The sequence below is a fragment of the Rhinoraja longicauda genome, chromosome 33, assembly GCF_053455715.1.
Source record: "Rhinoraja longicauda isolate Sanriku21f chromosome 33, sRhiLon1.1, whole genome shotgun sequence".
Classification (NCBI taxonomy): domain Eukaryota; kingdom Metazoa; phylum Chordata; class Chondrichthyes; order Rajiformes; family Arhynchobatidae; genus Rhinoraja; species Rhinoraja longicauda.
The window spans coordinates 24,383,946-24,404,171 of NC_135985.1; the positions used below are offsets into that span (position 1 = coordinate 24,383,946).

General features: G+C 45.9%; 1 protein-coding gene and 1 non-coding gene across 2 annotated transcripts in view; one reads left to right on the top strand and one right to left on the bottom strand.

Annotated features, from left to right (window-relative positions):
• Positions 1-432: 432 nt before the first annotated feature.
• On the bottom strand, positions 433-505 carry trnar-ucg (transfer RNA arginine (anticodon UCG)). Its single transcript has one exon. It is a non-coding gene; the product is annotated as a tRNA-Arg (tRNA).
• Positions 506-3,556: 3,051 nt separating this feature from the next.
• Positions 3,557-20,226, top strand: part of polg (polymerase (DNA directed), gamma) — a 72,234-nt gene continuing 55,564 nt past the window's right edge. The window contains exons 1-4 of the mRNA XM_078427198.1: positions 3,557-3,622; positions 6,917-7,527; positions 10,670-10,865; positions 12,606-12,773. Coding sequence (XP_078283324.1) covers positions 6,938-7,527; positions 10,670-10,865; positions 12,606-12,773 — 954 coding nt within the window. The 5' untranslated portion in view covers positions 3,557-3,622; positions 6,917-6,937. The remainder of the gene's footprint in view (positions 3,623-6,916; positions 7,528-10,669; positions 10,866-12,605; positions 12,774-20,226) is intronic.

Here is a 20,226-nt window from a genome sequence, read left to right on the forward strand (position 1 = left end):
ATGGGAACCTGAGGGGTAACATATTTTACACAAAGGGTAGTGGGTGTATGGAACGAGGTAGTTGATGCAGGTACTATCGCAATGTTTAAGAAACATTTAGACAGGTATATGGATAACAGGCAGGTAGGACTGAGTGACTCCTGCACTTGGTGCCCTTTTTTTCCCCCTTTAATAAACCTTTGCCATCCATGAACCTGCCCAAGTGCCTTTACAATGGCACTACTGTTATGGTCAATGCAGAGGGAGAAACAGTAAATGGGTGCAAAATGCAGCACAGACATCAGGGCTTTGAATAGACTCCCCATGTCTGTGACAAAATTTGTTTTGTTGAAAAGGGAAATTTGTAATTAATTGTTGTAATGGAGAAACAAAATAGGTGAAGGTGGACAAACTAGTCTAGCAAGGTAGACAAAATAGGTGAGGGTAAAAAAGCGACCGCGGCAGGACTCGAACCTGCAATCTTCTGATCCGAAGTCAGACGCCTTATCCATTAGGCCACGCGGCCGACAAGTAGGTAGGAGGCAGCGGCGCATAAAAGCATTCGAGCGCCCGTAGGTCACTGGTGTGGAATGTGTTTGTCTTCATCTCTGTGATTAATTATTTATATTGATCCAGTTATTGAACCATCAATCAGTTTTTCCCCCCTATCGCTTCCATAGGGTTCAGTGTTTGAGCTTCGGTGCCGTGTTTTTGAACACTAAACTAACAATGTCCCTGACGACCGCTCCGCATCGCCACCTACAGGCCCCTGCGGTCGGCACACCCGCCCGCGCAGACCTCCGCCTGCAGCGCCGCCACCAGGAGACAGCGGCTCCTGCAGATGCTGCAACATTGAGCAAAAACAAAGTGCCTGATGGATTGATTGATATTTTATTATTATCACGCATCACATAAAGATATTATTATCTTAATGATCACATGTGCCATATCAGCAGCCCGAACTACTATCTACCAGGCAATATAGTATGTAGCAAAAGCTTTTAACTGTACCTCGGTACACGTGACAATCAGTCTGAAGAAGGGTCTCGACCCGAAACGTCACCCATTCCTTCTCTCCTGAGATGCTGCCTGACCTGCTGAGTTACTCCAGCATTTTGTGAATAAATACCTTCGATTTGTACCAGCATCTGCAGTTATTTTCTTATAAACTAAACAGGATCTCATTGGTGATCCTCGGACTATTTTTGATCGAACTTTACTGGCTTTACCTTGCACTAAATGTTATCTATTTATGTATATATATACTGTAAATGATTTGATTGTAGTCATGTATTATTTTTCTGCTGACTGGTTAGCATGCAACAAAAGCTTTTCACTGTACACATGACAATAAACTAAATTGATAAACTAAACTGAACTAGTGAAATTCTTTGTTTTGCATACCATAGGCAAGGTATACAAATAGTCGCCACATACGTGGTTCGATTACACTTTACTGTCACGTGCCCCTAAGTACAGTGAAATTCTTTAATAAAAAGACACAAAGAAACTTGTGGAGTAACTCAGCAAATCAGACCGCCTTCAGGGTGACATGGTGGCGCAGCCGAACAATTGCTGCCTCATTGTGTAAGACATTTGGGTTCAATCCTGCTGGTGTTGTTGAGGAAGTAGCCAGTGGCCGGAGTTGCCATTCCAGCCTGGTGGTGAAGCTCAGTGGGTCCATAACCAAAATCCGTTATAACGATACCCATAAAACCGAGGGTTTACTGTACTCTTGTGCAGATCTCCCCTGTAATTTGGGTGCATTCACAATCTCCAAATCTATCTCATTATGGCCATTGCACTTTTTTATCTGCACTCTCTCCGCAGCTGTAACACTACATTCTAGTAGTGTGTTACTAGACTAATTCCTTTTACTTTGTGTACCAACTAATGTACTCATGAGGGTGTGATATAATTTGTCTGGATAGTTGCAAAACCTTTTTGACTGTATCTCGGTCTACATGATAATAATAAACCAACACTAATACCAAAACTGCCCCAAAGAATTTGTCTTTCTCATCAGGATGTATCTAGCTGAGTATTCTAAAAGATCACCTTAAAAGCCTGCCACTACATCTCAATCATCTAATCCTGAATCTGATTTGCCAGTTCACTTTACCAGCTTAGTTTAGCTTAGTTTAGAGATATAGTGTAGAAACGGGCCTTTTGGCCCACTGTGTCCACGCCGACCAGCGATTCCTGCACATAACACTATTCTACACACACTAGGGACAATTTACAATTATAGATTGTAATTATATTGGAAAAGCAGTGACAGGATTGGTCAAAGTCAGCATGGATTTATGAAGGGGAAATCATGTCTGACTAATCTTCTGGAATATTTTTTGAGGATGTAGCAAGTGGAATGGATAAGGGAGAGCCAGTGGATGTGGTGTTTCTGGACTTTCAAAAAGCCTTTGACAAGGTCCCACACAAGAGATTAGTGTGCAAAATTAGAGCACATGGTATTGGGGGCAGGGTATTGACATGGATAGAGAACTGGTTGACAGACAGGAAGACAAGAGTAGGAATTAATGGGACCTTTTCAGAATGGCAGGTAGTGACCCGTGGGGTGCCGCAAGGCTTGGTGCTGGGACGCGATTTATTTGCAATATATATTAACGATTTAGATGAGGGAATTAAATGAAACACGTCCAAGTTTGCGGATGACACAAAGCTGGGTGACAGTGTGAGCTGCGAGGATACTATGAGGCTGCAGGATGACTTGGTTCAGTTCAGTTCAGTTTAGTTTATTGCAGTGAAAAGCGTTTGAAAAGACAATGCATGATTACAATCGAGCCATCTAGTGTACAGATACATGATAAAGGAATAACATTTAGTGTAATGTAAAGCCAATAAAGTCCGATCAAAGATAGTCTGATGGTAGTCAGGCTAGCAGCTGGGAAGAAACTGTCCCTGAATCTGGAGGTGTGTGTTTTCACAATTCTGTATCTCTTGCCCTATGGGCGAGGGGAGAACTCTGAGTCACTCTGAGTTGCCTCAGTGTTGTTACTTAAAAAAACTGTTCTGAATTTTATGCACATCAAAAAGACCAACTAAGATCTTGAGTTCATAATGCTTGTGTTAATTATTTTCAGTTATGGTAAATATCCATGGTCCTATACTATAACTTAATTATTCGTTGTTGTATATTTTCTGTGTCCAGGTATTCTTCTAGAGATGCCTGCCAAGCTCCCAGGGCATATGCTTCACACATTTTGGGAACCTCTATTTTAGCTGTTAAAAACAGGATGTTTCTAACTCTCTATTTTGTCAGAATCATTCAGCGCCTGACTTGATAACATTTTTGTTGTTGTTTTGCTCTTCCAACAGTCCTGCATCTCCGGGAAGAAGAGTCACGCCTAGAAATGTCACCTAACCATGTTGTGCAGAGGTGCTTTCTGCCTGTCCCGCTGAGTTACTCCAGCATTGTGTGTCTACCTTCGGTTTAAACCAACATCTGCAGTTCCTTCTTACACATTGCGAATATTTTCCGCGATGTTTGTAGGTGGCGGTGTGGGTGGAGGCTAGCAGCGATTTAGCAGCTCCCAGCTTGTCCTCATCTCCTCTGCATTCAGGAGGGTGGATGAATGTGTTTGCAAGTGTGCATGTGTTCAGCTGGCTCTGCTCTCGTTGAAAGGTAGGTAGTGGAGCGCACTGCACTGTTGTGGAGTGCGCTGTGTCTAGCTAGTTGTGTGCACAGTGCAGGCAAGGTTTATTCCACAGATTGAACTCTACACTGGTGAAATATTGCTGAATCTTGAATACTGGTGTTTTCAAACGAAAACTTTATAAAAGACAGACACAAAATGCTGGAGTAACTCAGAGGGCCAGGCAGCGACTCCTCTGGTTTCAAGTCGAGACCCTTCTTCAGACTCGACCCTTTCTCTCCAGAGATGCTGCCTGCCTGACTTACTCCAGCTTTTTGTGTCTCTCTTCAGTTTAAACCAGCATCTGCAGTTCCCTCCCACACAATACTTTAAATAGACGTTTCAGAACTACCTCCAAGTTTATAAAGCGGATCATGATTGACTGGTGGCATTGCAACATGGCATAGTGGGTAAACTGGCATAAGAAGCTGACAGTTGAATCTTGTATTCAGCATTGTTACCAATAATGTGTCCTCCTGACCTATTCGACACTTAAAGCAGAGTTTACTGTAAATTCGCTTTACTATTGATACAATGAATCTCCAAGCAACCCCTAATTCCCGGCTGGCATCACATGCGATGGGTGGCATTGACGGTCAGAGCAGTGTTGGGGGGGATGCAGGTGTGTAGTGGCATTGAAGGGGCGAGGGCACATTTGCACAGCCCGGCTCAATGCAGCGTTGGAGACACACGAGTGTGGTGATGCTCGAATCTAGAGCAAACATAATCCCAAACTGCTACAGGAACTCAGCGGGTCGGGCAGCATCTGTGGAGCCAAATGGATTTTAAAAAAAATTCAAAAAAATTATTCAGATTAAAAACAAAAACGTTGCAAAAACTCAGAGTATACTTGTCAATATTGCTGTTGGAGGAGATCTTATCGAAACGTATAAGATTATTAAGGGGTTGGACACGTTAGAGGCAGAAAACATGTTCCCAATGTTGGGGGAGTCCAGAACAAGGGGCCACAGTTTAAGAATAAGGGGTAGGCCATTTAGAACTCAGATGAGGAAAACCTTTTTCAGTCAAAGAGTTGTGAATCTGTGGAATTCTCTGCCTCAGAAGGCAGTGGAGGCCAATTCTCTGAATGCATTCAAGAGAGAGCTAGATAGAGCTCTTAAGGATAGCAGTGTCAGGGGGTATGGGGAGAAGGCAGGAACGGGGTACTGATTGAGAATGATCAGCCATGATCCCATTGAATGGCGGTGCGTACAGGCTCGAAGGGCCGAATGGCCTCCTCCTGCACCTATTGTCTATTGCCATACTCAGCAGTGTTAACACCTCCCTTTCTCTTTACACAAATCACCCTTGCCACTCTTGTGATATCCCTTCGTTTGAGGGGTGCCCCCATGGGCTCTGCCCTTTAATGTCCAGCAGCGGAAGGACCCTAGACTGTGGTCCTCCCCCACAGAGCCTTGGCGGTGGCTGCACCAAGCTTCAGTGCGTCCCTCAGCACATACTCCTGCAGTCTGCAGCGGGCCAGTCGGCAACATTCCCTGATGGACATCTCGCTCCGCTGGGAGACCAACAAACCAAAGGGCGTCTTTTACCGAAAGGGATGGTCACTGTTTTGGGCCAAGACCTCCATCAGGAGGTGGAGGATCCCTCTTCCTGGTTAAGGAAGACAGTCAGTACAAAGAGGTGAGACAAGGGATGCGAAAAACCAGGTGTTGTTCTTTGTCAGGATTGAAAACACCTGGGAACACCTGGAAATTTGGGATGTGCAAGTCCATAGCTCTCTGACAGTGGCAACAACACGTAGCGAGGGTAGTGGAAAAGGTTTTTGCCCTGCTTGACCTCATAGGCCGAGGCATTGAGTATAAGAGTTGGAAACCACGTTGCTGTTGTAAATTCCATTGGCTAAACCTCACTTTTCTGTGTCCAGTTCCGGTACGTACAGTATGGGAAAGATGCAGCAAAGGAGAGAATGCAGATGAGATTCACTACGATGTTGCCTGGAACAGAGGATGTAGTTATAAGTAGAGAATGGCCAGGCCGGGTTTATTCCAACTGAAATTTGGAGGCTGAGGAGTGGCCTTTTGGAGGTTTATAATATTCGGTGGGGTACAGATAGAATCCTTTCTGCAGGGTCTGGGAGTCTAGAGCTGAAGGGTACAGGTTTACAGTGAGGGGGAGAAATTTAAAGGGTATCTGAAGGGTACATTTTTCACACAGAGGATGGTGAATATCTGGAGCGAGCTGTCAGAGGAGGTGGTGGAGGCAGATACAATTTCTAAGCTTAGTAAGTGGGGTGGCACAGTGGCGCAGCGATGCAGTTGCTGCCTTATAGCGCCAGAGACCCAGGTTCGATCCTGACTATGGGGCTGTCGATATTGAGTTTGTACGTTCTCCCCATGGGTTTCCCCATGGCGTTCTGGTTTCCTCCCACTCTCCAGTGTATACACTGGAATTTAGAAGGATGAGGGGGGATCTTATTGAAACATATAAGATAATTAGGGGATTGGACACATTAGAGGCAGGAAACATGTTCCCAATGTTGGGGGAGTCCAGAACAAGGGGCCACAGTTTAAGAATAAGGGGTAGGCCATTTAGAACGGAGATGAGGAAGAACTTTTTCAGTCAGAGAGTGGTGAAGGTGTGGAATTCTCTGCCTCAGAAGGCAGTGGAGGCCAGTTCGTTGGATGCTTTCAAGAGAGAGCTGGATAGAGCTCTTAAGGATAGCGGAGTGAGGGGGTATGGGGAGAAGGCAGGAACGGGGTACTGATTGAGAGTGATCAGCCATGATCGCATTGAATGGCGGTGCTGGCTCGAAGGGCTGAATGGCCTACTCCTGCACCTATTGTCTATTGTCTATTGTCTATTGTCCAAAGACGTACATGTTTGTAGGTCAATTGGCTTCGGTAAAAATTGCCCCTCAGGTGTCGGATAATGCGCGTGTATGGAGATTGCTGGTCGGCGTGGACTCGGTGGGCCGAATGGCCTGTTTCCGCACTATAATTCTAAACTAAACGAGGTGTGTAGGAAGGAACTGCAGGTGATAGTTTAAACCAAAGATAGACACAAAAAACTGGAGTAACTCAGCGGGTCAGGCAAGTAAACAAAGTGCTTGGACAGATATTTGGATTAGAAAAGGCGAAGAGGCCTAATGCGGACAAGTGGGATGAGTGTGGATAGGTTTGATGGTTGGAGTGGGTGAGGTGGCCTGATTCTGTGTGTATTATTTCTGCCAATGTAGCTTTCATTTTATCATTTATTTTCCTGTCTTGTATGAGAATGTTCGGATGTGAAGTTTTGCTCCCTTTCCCATCTGACTTGCATGACAGGAATCATGAGCAAAGACTAGAATGAATCATCTGTTACCGAAGAGGAAATCACTTACTTCACTTCTCCCAAAATGGACAGTCACCGTATCAAGATGGGCCAAGACCTCGACGGCAAGCTCAAAGCCGAAGGAGGGCGTCGATCGTGCCGCGGCTCGGGTGCGTATGAATCCACTAAATATCCAGATGCTGTCCGCTGGTCTCCACAAGCAGGTGTTTGGAGATGTTGAGGCCGAGTACTCGGGGGAAGCAATCCAGAAGAGCATTGAGCATCTCCAACTGCACAAGCTGTGGGGCAACGAGACCTCCGTGCTTCCCGATGTGGAATTGCAACTGCCCAAGATGTACGGCAACAATATTGACGAGCATTTCTGCACAATCGCTCAGAAGCAAAGTTTCCCTTACTTGGAGGCAGCCAACGAGCTGCTTCACCGTGACCTCCCTGAAATGCCCATGGAGTGGGCCTGGGTGGTCGGCTGGACAAAATACAGCCCGCATGGTGAAGCAACGACGGTGGATTTCCCACACGAAGGGGCACTCGTTTTTGATGTGGAGGTGTGCACCACTGAGGGGCAGTGCCCAACATTGGCCGTTGCTGTGTCATCAACTGCCTGGTAAGAAGTCAGGTTTATATAACAATGGGAAATAAACAGTTTCGTCCAACCGGTATTAACAAGCACGTGGACAGGTACATGGATGGGAAAGATTTAGAGGGAAGATAGACACAAAATGCTGGAGTAACTCAGCGGGACAGGCAGCATCTATGGAGAGAAGGAATGGGTGACGCTTCGGGTCGAGACCCTTCAGACTGATGTTAGGGGAGTGGGTGGTACAGAGATAACATGTAGTCAGAGACAGAAAGACTGGTAGGAGAACTGGGAAGGGGGAAGGGATGGAGAGAGAGGGAAAGCAAGGGCTACTCGAAGTTAGAGAAAGATTTACACTAAGATTTAGAGGGATATGGGCCAAACGCAGGCAGGTGGTACTAGTGTAGATGCAGCATCTTGGTCGGCATGGGTAAGTTGGGCCGAAGGGCCTGTTTCCATGTTCTTCGACACTCCTTGTTACATTACAAGGCACATTACAAGTTATAAAAACAAAGAGTTGAGTTTGTTAATTCCCACATTGGATGGCATGGAGCTGCTGCCTCACAGGACCTGTCCACGGGTGCTGTCTGTGTACAGTTTGCACGTTCTCCTTGTGACTGCACAGATTTCCTCCAGGTGCTATAAAATTCTTAAGGGATTGGACAGGCTAGATGCAGGAAAAAATTCCCGATGTTGGGCTGAGTCCAGAACCAGGGGTCACGGTTTAAGAATAAGGAGTAGGCCATTTAGGACTGAGATGAGGAAAAACTTTTTCACCCAGAGAGTTGTGATTCTGTGGAATTCTCTGCCACATAAGTCAGTGGAGACCAATTCACTGGACATTTTCAAGAGAGAGCTAGATATAGCTCTTAGGGCTAATGGAATCAAGGGATATGGGGGAAAAGCAGGAACGGGGTACTGATTTTGGATGATCAGCCATGATCATATTGAATGGTGGTGCTGGCTCAAAGGGCTGAATGGCCTACTCCTGCACCTATTTTTCTATGTGTCTATGTTTAATTAGTGTGAGCGGGTGATCGATGGTGCAAATGGACTTGTGGCTGAAGAACTGTTTCCATGGTGTATCTCTAAATTAGTGAAACATTGGAAGAGCTCTTCCAGCTTCATTGTCGTCTTCGAGCTACTTGTCACTAATAATTAATTGTTAACAGTGTATACAGTTTAACCCAGTAAATCTGTGCTATGGGGGAACCGGTGGGGCCAAACCAAGTGATTTTACATTGAGGCCATAACTGAAATTAGATTTTCATTTTTATCACTTGAGTTTGTTTGGAATTGACGTTCAATGCAATAAAGGTGAATCCATTGTCTGGTTGTTCGGCCCATTACATCCTGCAAGTGCAGGATAGCTACTCTAATCACAGCTGATCATATTGAAATAAGATGGCCAGATGTACTACTAACGTTGAGTGCGCAGTCTTATATTTGAAGAATGCATTTGCTAGAAATGTTGGATTTAAATCAACATCTGAGCCTTTGGTTCTAAAGTGTGTTTAGGAATGTTTAGTTAATTTTTGTTTAGAGATACAGCGCAGAAACAGGCCCTTCAGCCCGCCAACCAGTGATCCCCACACGCTAACACGCTCCTACATGCGAGGGACAATCTATAATTTTACTGAAGCCAATTAACATAGAAACATAGAAAATAGGTGCAGGAGGAGGTCATTCGGCCCTTCGAGCCAGCACCGCCATTCAATGTGATCATGGCTGATCATTCTCAATCAGTACCCCGTTCCTGCCTTCTCCCCATACCCCCTGACTCCCCATATCCTTAAGGGCTCTATCTAGCTCTCTCTTGAATGCATTCAGAGAATTGGCCTCCATTGCCTTCTGAGGCAGAGAATTCCACAGTCACAACTCTCTGACTGAAAAAGTTTTTCCTCATCTCAGTTCTAAATGGCCTACCCTTTATTCTTAAACTGTGGCCCCTTGTTCTGGACTCCCCCAACATTGGGAACATGTTTCCTGCCTCTAACGTGTCCAGCCCTTTAATAATCTTATACGTTTCGAAAAGATCTCCTCTCATCCTTCTAAATTCCAGTGTATACAAGCCTAGTCGCTCCAATCTTTCAACATATGAAAGTCCCGCCATTCCGGGAATTAACCTAGTAAACCTACGCTGCACGCCCTCAATAGCAAGAATATCCTTCCTCAAATTTGGAGACCAAAACTGCACACAGTATACCAGGTGCGGTCTCACTAGGGCCCTGTACAACTGCAGAAGGACCTCTTTGCTCCTATTAACATAGAAACATAGAAAATAGGCGTAGGAGGAGGTCATTCAGCCCTTCGAGCCAGCACCGCCATTCATTGTGATCATGGCTGACCATCTACAATATGGTCTTCTCCCCATATCCCTTGATTCCACTAGCCCCTGGTGCTCTACCTAACTCTCTTTTAAATTTAATCAGTGAATTGTCTTCTGTGGCAGAGAATTTCACAAATTCACAACTCTCTGGGTGAAAAATATGTTTCTTTTCACCTCAGTTTTAAATGGCCTCCCCTTTATTCTTAGACTATGTCCCCTGGTTCTGGACTCCCCCAACAGTGGGAACATTTTTTCTGCATCTAGCTTGTCCAGTCCTTTTATAATTTTGTACGTCTCTATAAGATCCCCTCTCACCCTTCTAAACTCCAGCCTAGTCTTTCCAATCTTTCCTCATATGACAGTCCCTCCATCCCAGGGATTAACCTCGTGAACCTACGCTGCACTTCCTCAATAGCAAGGACGTCCTTCCTCAAATTAGAAGACCAAAACTGCACACAATTCTCCAGATGTGGTCTCACCAGGGCCCTATACAACTGCAGAAGGACTTCTTTGCTCCTGTACTCAAATCCTCTCGTTATGAAGGCCAACATGCCATTAGCTTTCTTCACTGCCTGCTGTACCTGCACGCTTACTTTCAGTACACACTTTAACCTACAAACCTGTGCATTTTTGGAGTGTAGGAGGAAACCAGAGCACCTAGAGAAATCCCACATGGTCACAGGGAGAACGTACAAACTCCATACACCTGTAGTCGGGTTGGAACCCGGGTCTTTGGCGCTGTAAGGCAGCAACTCTACCGCTGCGCCACCATGCCGTTCCTTAAAGAAACAATGTGTTCTCTTGCAATTGGATTCTGTACAAATGTTCCCTGTCCCCCAGGTACTCGTGGTGCAGTAAGCGTCTCATTGAGAAGCGTTACACTTGGTCCAGTCACCTGGTCCTGGCAGATCTAATTCCACTGGAGACGCCTGCAAACTTCACCCGCCCATCGGGAGGGGTATGGCTGGAGAGACTGGTGATCGGCCACAACGTCAGCTACGACAGAGCAAGAGTGAAGGAGCAGTACTTGATGAAGGTGAGCTGGACAATTAGACTTGTATAGCACAGAAACAGGGTGCCAACGTCCATGGTCACCAAGCTAGGTATTTATTCACAAAATGCTGGAGTAACTCAGCAGGTCAGGCAGCATCTCGGAAGAGAAGGAATGGGTGACGTTTCGGGTCGAGACCCTTCTTCAGGCTGATGTCAGGGGGGCGGGACAAAGGAAGGATATAGGTGGAGACAGGAAGGCAGTGGAGATCTGGGAAGGGGGAGGGGAAGAGAGGGACAGAGGAACTATCTAAAGTTGGAGAAGTCAATGTTCATACCACTGGGCTGCAAGCTGCCCAGGCGAAATGTCAGGTGCTGTTCCTCCAATTTCCGGAGGGCCTCATTATGGCACTGGAGGAGGCCCATGACAGAAAGGTTAGACTGGGAGTGGGAGGGGGAGTTGAAGTGCTCAGCCACCGGGAGATCAGGTTGGTTAAGGCGGACTGAGCGAAGGTGTTGATCGAAGCGATCGCCGAGCCTGCGTTTGGTTTCGCCGATGTAAAGAAGTTGACATCTAGAGCAGCGGATACAATAGATGAGGTTGGTCACCAAGCTGGTCCTATTGGCCTGTGCTCGGCCCATACCCCTCTGAACCTTCCAATACTTGTACCCATCCAAATGTCTTTTAAAATATGCAGATGCTGTCCGCTGGCCTCCACAAGCAGATCTGTGGAGATATTGAGGCTGAGTGCTCGGGAGAGGCAATCCAGAAGAGCATTGAGCATCTCCAACTTCACAACCTGTGGGGCAATCTGCCTTGAGGCTTCCAACTAATGTGACTGAATGTTGCATTTTATTTAAAGTCATGCACGTGAATCATTTCCAGGGATTTCCTTACAGTAACTATATAGGTTTAATTTGTGGTGGGTTTTTTTCTCATCCTTGTCACTCCTGGCTGAGTCGGTCATGATTAATGTCCCACCCTCTTGTTAACATGGGCAGGACCTACACAGTGAATGGTAGGGCTCTGGGAAGTGCTGTAGAGCAGAGGGATCTTGGAGTGCAGGTACGTAGTTCCTTGAAGAGGGGGTCGCGGGTAGGTGGGGTGGTTGAAAGTCTTTGGCACATTGGCCTTCTTCAGTCAGGCTATTGAGTATAGAAGTTGGGAGGTCATGTTGCAGTTGTATAAGATGTTGGTGAGACCGCATTTAGAGTATTGTGTTCATTTCTGGGAAAGATGTTGTCAAGTTGGAAAGGGTGCAGGGAAAATTTACAAGGATGTAGACAGGACTCGAGGTTCTGAGTTCTAGGGAGAGGTTCTTGAGCAGACTGGACTCTGTTCCCTGAAGCGCAGGTAGACGAGGGGTGATCTTATAGAGATAAAATGGAGAGGAATACATTAGATAGATGCAGAGTGTATAAAATGGAGAGGAATGCATTAGGGTTTCTTGCCCAGAGTAGAGGAATCGAGAACCAGAGGGCATGGGTTTAAGGTGAAGGGGAAAAGATTTTGTAGGAATCTGAAGGGTAATTATTTCACACAAAGGGTGGTGGGTGTATGGAACAAGCTGCTGGAGGAGGTAGTTGAGGCTAGGACTATCCCAACGTTTACAAAACATTTAGACAGGTACATGAGGGATATAGACCAAACGCAGGCAAGTGGAACTCCTGTAGATGGGACATGTTGGTCGGCATGGCCAAGTTAGGCTCATGGGCCTGTTTCCACGCCGTATGACTCTATGATACCACACTGTAGGCGTTCACTGTGTGTTATGTATGTCTGCAGGGGACCAAGTTGAGGTTTCTGGATACGATGAGCTTGCACATGGCCATCTCTGGCCTGACTGGATTCCAGCGCAGTCTCTGGATGGCAAGTAAAAAGGGAAAGAGGAGTGGCCTGGAAGAAGTAAAACGGCACATCAAACGAACCAAGAGCAAGTCCAGAAGTCCCGGGGTAAGTGCCAGAGGTCCAGTGGTAAGTGCCCGAGGTCGAGGGGTAAGTGCCAGAGGTCCAGGGGTAAGTGCCAGAGGTCATGGGGTAAGTGCCAGAGGTCCAGGGGTAAGTGCTCCAAACTACGCTCAGCTGCCTCGACTTTGCAGGGAATTTAAACCATGGGAATATGAAGCAATGGACAAAGTGAAGGGCAAAGGGAAGTACTAGTGTGCAACCAAAAGCAGCAGTCTGATCGGACCCTTAACATAGAGACATAGAAAATAGGTGCAGGAGTAGGCCATTCGGCCCTTCGAGCCAGCACCGCCATTCAATATGATCATGGCTGATCATCCAAATTCAGTACCCCGTTCCTGCTTTTTCCCCAAATCCATTGATTCCGTTAGTTCTAAGAGCGATATCTAACTCTCTCTTGAAAACATCCAGTGAATCGGCCTCCACTGCCTTCTGTGGCAGAGAATTCCACAAATTCACAACTCTGGGTGAAAAGGTTTTTCCTCGTCTCAGTCCTAAATGGCCCATCCCTTATTCTTAAACTGTGTGACCCCCTGGTTCTGGACTCCCCCAACACGGAAGAAGGATGCAAAAGCAGGACCTGCAGGGTTGGTATCTCTGGTTTGCTTCCAGTACCTCGTGCAGGTGAGGGCAGGAACAGGGAGATAGGGGATCTGAATGTGTGGCTGAGGAGCTGGTGCAGGGGACAGGGATTTAGATTTATAGACCACTAGGATCTCCTATGGGCTAGGGGTGACCTGTACAAAAGGGATGGGTTGCGCCTTAACTGGAGGGGGACCAACATTCTGGCAGGCAAGTTTGCCAGTGCTACACCATGGGTGGGTTTAAAGTAAATAGTGGGGGGGAGGGGTCGATAAATTGGAAGTATAAGGATGGAGTTAAAGGGGAAGAGAGTACAGGAAAAGTTACGAAAGACACCCGAATTAATGGGACGGAAAGTTCAAGAAGGAATAAGAGAGTAAGGTCAGGTGAAATACGGGAGGTGAATACTGAATTAAAAATGTTATATATGAATGCGTGTAGTATAAGAAATAAAGTGGATAGCTTGAGGCTCAGTTAGAGATTGGTAGGCATGATGTTGTGGGATTTTCAGAGACATGGCTGCAAGAGGATTGGAGTTGGGAACTGACTATTCAGGGGTATACGTCCTATTGAAAAGACAGACAGATGAGCAAAGGAGCTGGGGTCGCTCTGTTGGTAAGGATTGAAATTCAGTCCTTTGCGAGCAGCGACATGAAATCAGAAGATGTAAAGTCATTGTGGCTAGAACTGAGAAATTGTAAGGGTAAAAAGACCCTAATGGGAGTTATCTTACAGGCCCCCAAACAGTAACTTGAACATAGGGTGCAAGTTGAATCAATAGTTAAAATTGGCATGTAACAAAGGTAATGCTACGGTGGTTATGGGAGATTTCAACATGCAGTTAGACTGGACCCCAAGAAAGGGGGTTTGTAGAGTGCCTCCGAGATGGATTCTTAGAGCAGCTTGTACTGGAGCTGACCAGGGAGAAGGCAATTCTGGATTTAGTGTTGTGCAATGAACCGGATTTGATAAGGGAACTCAAGGTAAAGGAACCATTAGGAGGTAGTGATCATAGTATGATGTTTTAATCTGCAATTTGAGAGGGAGAAGGTAAAATCAGAAGTGTCAATATTGCAATTGAACAAAGGGGACCATGGAGGCATGAGGGAGGAGCTGGCCAATATTGACTGGAAAGAGGTCCCTAGCAAGGATGACAGTGGAACAGCAATGGCAGGAATTTCTGGGAATAATCCAGCAGGTGCAGGATCATTTCATTGCAAAGAGGAAGAAAAATTCTAAGGGGAGTAAGAGGCGACCGTGGCTGACAAGGGAAGTCAAGGACAGTATAAAAATAAAAGAGAAGACGTATAATATAGCAAAGATGAGCGGGAGGCCAGAGGATTGGGAAACCTTTAAAGATCAACAGGAGGTAACTAAAAAGGCAACACGGGGAGAAAAGATGAAGTACAAAGGTGAACTAGCCATGAATATAAAGGAGGATAGTAAAAGCTTCTTTAGGTATGTGAAGAGGAAAAGATTAGTTAAGGCATATGTGGGTCCCTTGAAGACAGAAACAGGCGAATTTATTATGGGGAGCAAGGAAATGGCAGACGAGTTGAACAGGTACTTTGGTTCTGTCATCACTAAGGAAGACACAAACAATCTCCCAGATGTACTAGGGGACAGAGGACCTAGGGTGACGGAGGAACCGAAGGAAATTCACATGTCAGGAAATAGTGTTGGGTAGACTGAAGGGACTGAAGGCTGATAAATCCCCAGGGCCTGATGGTCTGCATCCCAGGTTACTCAAGGAGGTGGCTCTAGAAATCGTGGACACATTGGTGATCATTTTCTAATAGATTCTGGATCAGTTCCTGGAGATTGGAGAGTAGCTAATGTTCAGAGGGAGAGCGAAAACAGGAACTTATAGACCAGCTAGCCTGACATTGGTGGTGGGGAAGATGCTGGAGTCAATTATTAAAGATGTAATAGGATGCATTTGGATAGCAGTAACAGGATCGGTCAGCATGGATTTATGAAGGGGAAATCTTCTGGAATTTTTTGAGGATGTAACAAGTAAAATGGATAAGGGAGACCCAGTGGATGTAGTGCCACTGGACTTTCAGAAAACCTTTGATTAGGTCCTACATGGGAGATTAGTGGGCAAAATTAGAGCACATGGTATTGGGGGTAGGATATTGACATGGATAGAAAATTGGTTGGCAGACAGGAAACAAAGAGTAGAAATTAATGGGTCCCTTTCAGAATGGCAGGCAGTGACTAGTGGAGCGCCGCAAGGCTCGGTGCTGGGACCGCAGCTATTTACAATATATATTAATGATTTAGATGAAAAATTAAAAGTAACATCAGCAAATGTGCAGATGACACAAAGCTGGGTGGCAGTGTGAACTGTGAAGAGGATGCTGTGAGGATGCAGGGTGACTTGTGTGTGTGGGCAGATGCATGGCAAATGCAGGATAATGTGGATAAATGTGAGGTTATTCACTTTGGCGGCAAGAACAATTTAAGGGGCCACAGTTTAAGAATAAGGGGTAGGCCATTTAGAACGGAGATGAGGAAAACCTTTTTCAGTCGGAGAGTTGTGAATCTGTGGAATTCTCTGCCTCAGAAGGCAGTGGAGGCCAATTCTCTGAATGCATTCAAGAGAGAGCTAGATAGAGCTCTTAAGGATAGCAGAGTCAGGGGGTATGGGGAGAAGGCAGGAACGGGGTACTGATTGAGAATTATCAGCCATGATCACATTGAATAGCGGTGCTAGCAGAAAGGGCCGAATGGCCTACTCCTGCACCTATTGTCTATTGTCTATAACAAGAAGGCAGATTATTATCTGAATGGTGTCAGATTAGGAAAAGGGGAAGTGCAATGAGACGTGGGTGTCTTTGTACACCAGTCATTTAAAGTAAGCATGCAGATACAGCAGGCAGTGAAGAAAGCTAATGGCATGTTGGCCTTCATAACGAGAGGATTTAAGTATTGGAGCAAAGAGGTCCTTCTGCAGTTGTACAGAGCCCTGGATAGACCACACCTGGAGTATTGTTTTGGTCTCCTAATTTGGTTTCCAGTTTGGTCTCCTAATTTGAGGAAGGACATTCTTGCTATTGAGGCAGTGCAGCGTAGGTTCACGAGGTTAACCCCCGGGATGGCGGGACTGTCATATGATGAAAGAATGGAAAGACTGGGCTTGTATTCACTGGAATTTAGAAGGATGAGGGGGGATCTTATAGAAACATAAAATTATTAAGGGATTGGACAAGCTGGATGCAGGAAACATGTTCCCAATGTTGGGGGAGTCCAGAACCAGAGGCTACAGTTTAAGAATAAGAGGTAGGCCATTTAAAACTGAGGTAAGAAAAAACTTTTTCACTCAGACAGTTGTGAATTTGTGGAATTCACTGCCTCAGAAGGCAGTGGAGGCTGATTCACTGGATTCATTCAAAAGAGAGTCAGATAGGGCTCTTAGGGTTCGTGGAATCAAGGGATATGGGGAGAAGACAGGAACGGGGTACTGATTGTGGATGATCAGCCATGATCACATTGAATGGCAGTGCTGGCTCGAAGGGCTGAATGGCCTACTCCTGCACCTATTTTCTATGTTTCTACGTTAACCTTTCTTCTAATTTATAAATGGCCACTGAGGCTGATCTCCACCATAAATGGAATGATTGAAAGATGTCGTTTTAGGTATCGGTTTATTATTGTGTACATATACTGAGGTACAGTGAGATGCTTTGTTTTGCATGCTATCAAATCAGATCATATAATACCATACATGAATACAATACCGCACGGGTTTTCTCCGGGTGTTCCGGTTTTCTCCCACATTCCGAAGATGTACAAGTTTGTAGATTAATTGGCTTCTGTAAATTGCCCCTCATGTGTAAGATTTGAAAGGTGGGACAGCATGGAACTAGTGCCAGGTGATAGATGGTTGGCGAGGACTCTGTGGGCCGAAAGGCCTGTTTATGTCTAAAATTAAAACAATCAAGTCAAACTCAAGTTACAAGAGGTAGAGTGCAGAGAAAGATACAAAATGCAGAAGAGAGTTCTCAGCATTGTAACGCACCAGTTCCATAGACAAAGTCCAATGTCCGCAATGGGGTAGAGGTGAATCGGACAGTACCCTAGCTTTGGAAAGAACATTCAGAAGCCTGATAGCAGATAACCCGCCACAGGGCGGCACGGTGGCGCATCGGTCGAGTTGCAGCCTTACAACGAATGCAGCGCCGGAGACTCAGGTTCGATCCTGACTACGGGCGCTGTCTGTATGGAGTTTGTACATTCTCCCCGTGACCTGCGTGGGTTTTTTTCCGAGATCTTCGGTTTCCTCCCACACTCCAAAGACGTACAGGAATGTAGGTTAATTGGCTGGGTTAATTAAAAAAATGTAAAAATTGTCCCTAGTGTGTGTAGGATAGTGTTAAGGTGCGGGGATCGCTGGGCAGCGCGGACCAGGTGGGCCGAAGGGCCTGTTTCCGCGCTGTATCTCTAAATCTAAAAAAAATCTAAAGAAAGAAGCTGTTCCTGAGCCTGGTGGTGTGCACCTCCAAGGTACCACACCTTCTGCCGGACGGGAGCAGGGAGCAAAAGGAATGACCGGGGCTGGGACCACACTTTGGTTATTTTGCCTGTGTTCTCAAGGCAGCGTGAAGTATAGATGGAGTCGATGGTGGGTCAAGAATGAGTCAACCTCTGTTGTATGACTTTTATCCTTGCTTCATCCAGAGAAAGTAGGTGTGGGTTGAAACAATGAACTGCAGATGCTGGCTTATACCAAAGATAGGCACAAAGTGCTGGAGTAACTCAGCAGGTCAGGCAGCATCTCTGGAGAAAAAAGATGGGTGACGTTTCGGGTCGGGACCGTTCTTCAGACTGAGGGTCCCGACCTGAAACGTCACCCATCCTTTTTCTCCAGAGATGCTGCCTGGCCCGCTGAGTTACTCCAGTATTTTGTGTGTATCCTAAGTACTGTAGATGTGTGTGTTCCGTATTGGTGTAGGCAATCTCCACTGGGAACTGTACCAAGGGCCACACAGGTACTGTCCTTCACTCTGAATCACCAGCAAAGATACTAGAAGAGCAAGATGGACTACTCCTTTGCAATCGCCTATACTGGTGTAGTACGCAAAGCAGCGGAACGTCCGCCATTTTAGTAGGCATAACCTGCCGATCACTATGCCTCTCGTAGTGTAATCAGTGTTTTGGGGGAACAGTATGCGTGGTGATACCATAAAAATGCAGAGTACATCTCATCTAACAATTCACAGATTTTTGTTATTTTTCTTTTTAAATGTTTCTGCAAGTTTCTGCCTACTAAAATGGCGCCGTGACATACTACGGTTTTTGGGGTCGAGTGGTCTATCTTGCTCCTCTAGTATCTTTGATCACCAGTTTCCTGCTGGAGTTGTAAACAGCTCCATTGTCGCTTCTGTTGATAACTGTACTCTGAGTGCACTCAGTGGATCTTACACTCGTTGTGGGCAAGTTCCACCGAGACAAGGGTAGTGAGTGACCCAAGAAATAGTTAAGTAAACTAGTGTTAACTGTACTGTGTGCAGTTTTGGTCTCCAAATTTGAGGAAGGATATTCTTGCTATTGAGGGCGTGCAGCGTAGGTTTACTAGGTTAATTCCCGGAATGGCGGGACTGTCATACGTTGAAAGACTGGAGCGACTACTAGGCTTGTATACACTGGAATTTAGAAGGATGAGAGGAGATCTTATCGAAACGTATAAGATTATTAAGGGGTTGGACACGTTAGAGGCAGGAAACATGTTCTCAATGTTGGGGGAGTCCAGAACAAGGGGCCACAGTTTAAGAATAAGGGGTAGGCCATTTAGAACTGAGATGAGGAAAAGCTTTTTCAGTCAGAGAGTTGTGAATCTGTGGAATTCTCTGCCTCAAAAGGCAGTGGAGGCCAATTCTCTGAATGCATTCAAGAGAGAGCTAGATAGAGCTCTTAAGGATAGCGGAGTCAGGGGGTATGGGGAGAAGGCAGGAACGGGGTACTGATTAAGAATGATCAGCCATGATCACATTGAATGGTGGTGCTGGCTCGAAGGGCCGAACGGCCTCCTCCTGCACCTATTGTCTATTGTCTAACTCCTTGGGAACTCTGGGCTAAATCATCAGTGATATGCTGGGCTATTGCAGAGTCAGACATAATGTACATCCACTTTGTTTGTTATTTTCCTTTTACTTGCAGTCTACCGAGAACCATCTCCGTTCCATTCACTAGTTAGTTTCTTTAGACTTTTAGACTTTAGATATAGAGCATGGAAGCAGTCCCTTCAGCCCACTGAGTCCACGCCGACCAGCGATCAACCGGTCCACCAGCGATATTTTACTCTCTAGGGACAATTAACAATTTAAATTGAAATTTTCATTGTAAATTTTACAATTTCCAATGTTACTGAAGTCAATTAACCTACAAAACAGTCCGTCTTCGGAATGTGGGTGGAAACTCACGCAGGTCACTGGGAGAATGTACAAACTCTGTACAAACAGCGCCCATAGTAAGGATCGAACCCGGGTCTCTGGCGCTGTGAGGCAGCAGGTCTACCGCTGCGCCACCGTGCCGCTCAGTGGAGTTTGTGCTGGAGCATCGAGGTCTCAAGGGGATGGTTGGCCCACAACTAAATGGTTGGCTCTTGTTGCCGTCCATACCTTTGACAGGTAAAAATGAACACTATTTCCCCTGCCATGGGAGATATCGCCAGGAGGGCAGAAGGTTCATGGACAGTGTTCCTACTCACACTCCTAGTGGTCTTGCTATATGACTTCAGAGTCAAGTAGCATCAGTGTCTGTGTGATTTTCGTTGGGCTTTGTACCTGCTTGTTAGGGAGAAACTGCTGCCAATGCATTACCGTGGAATATAACTGGGAGTTAATTATATAACACG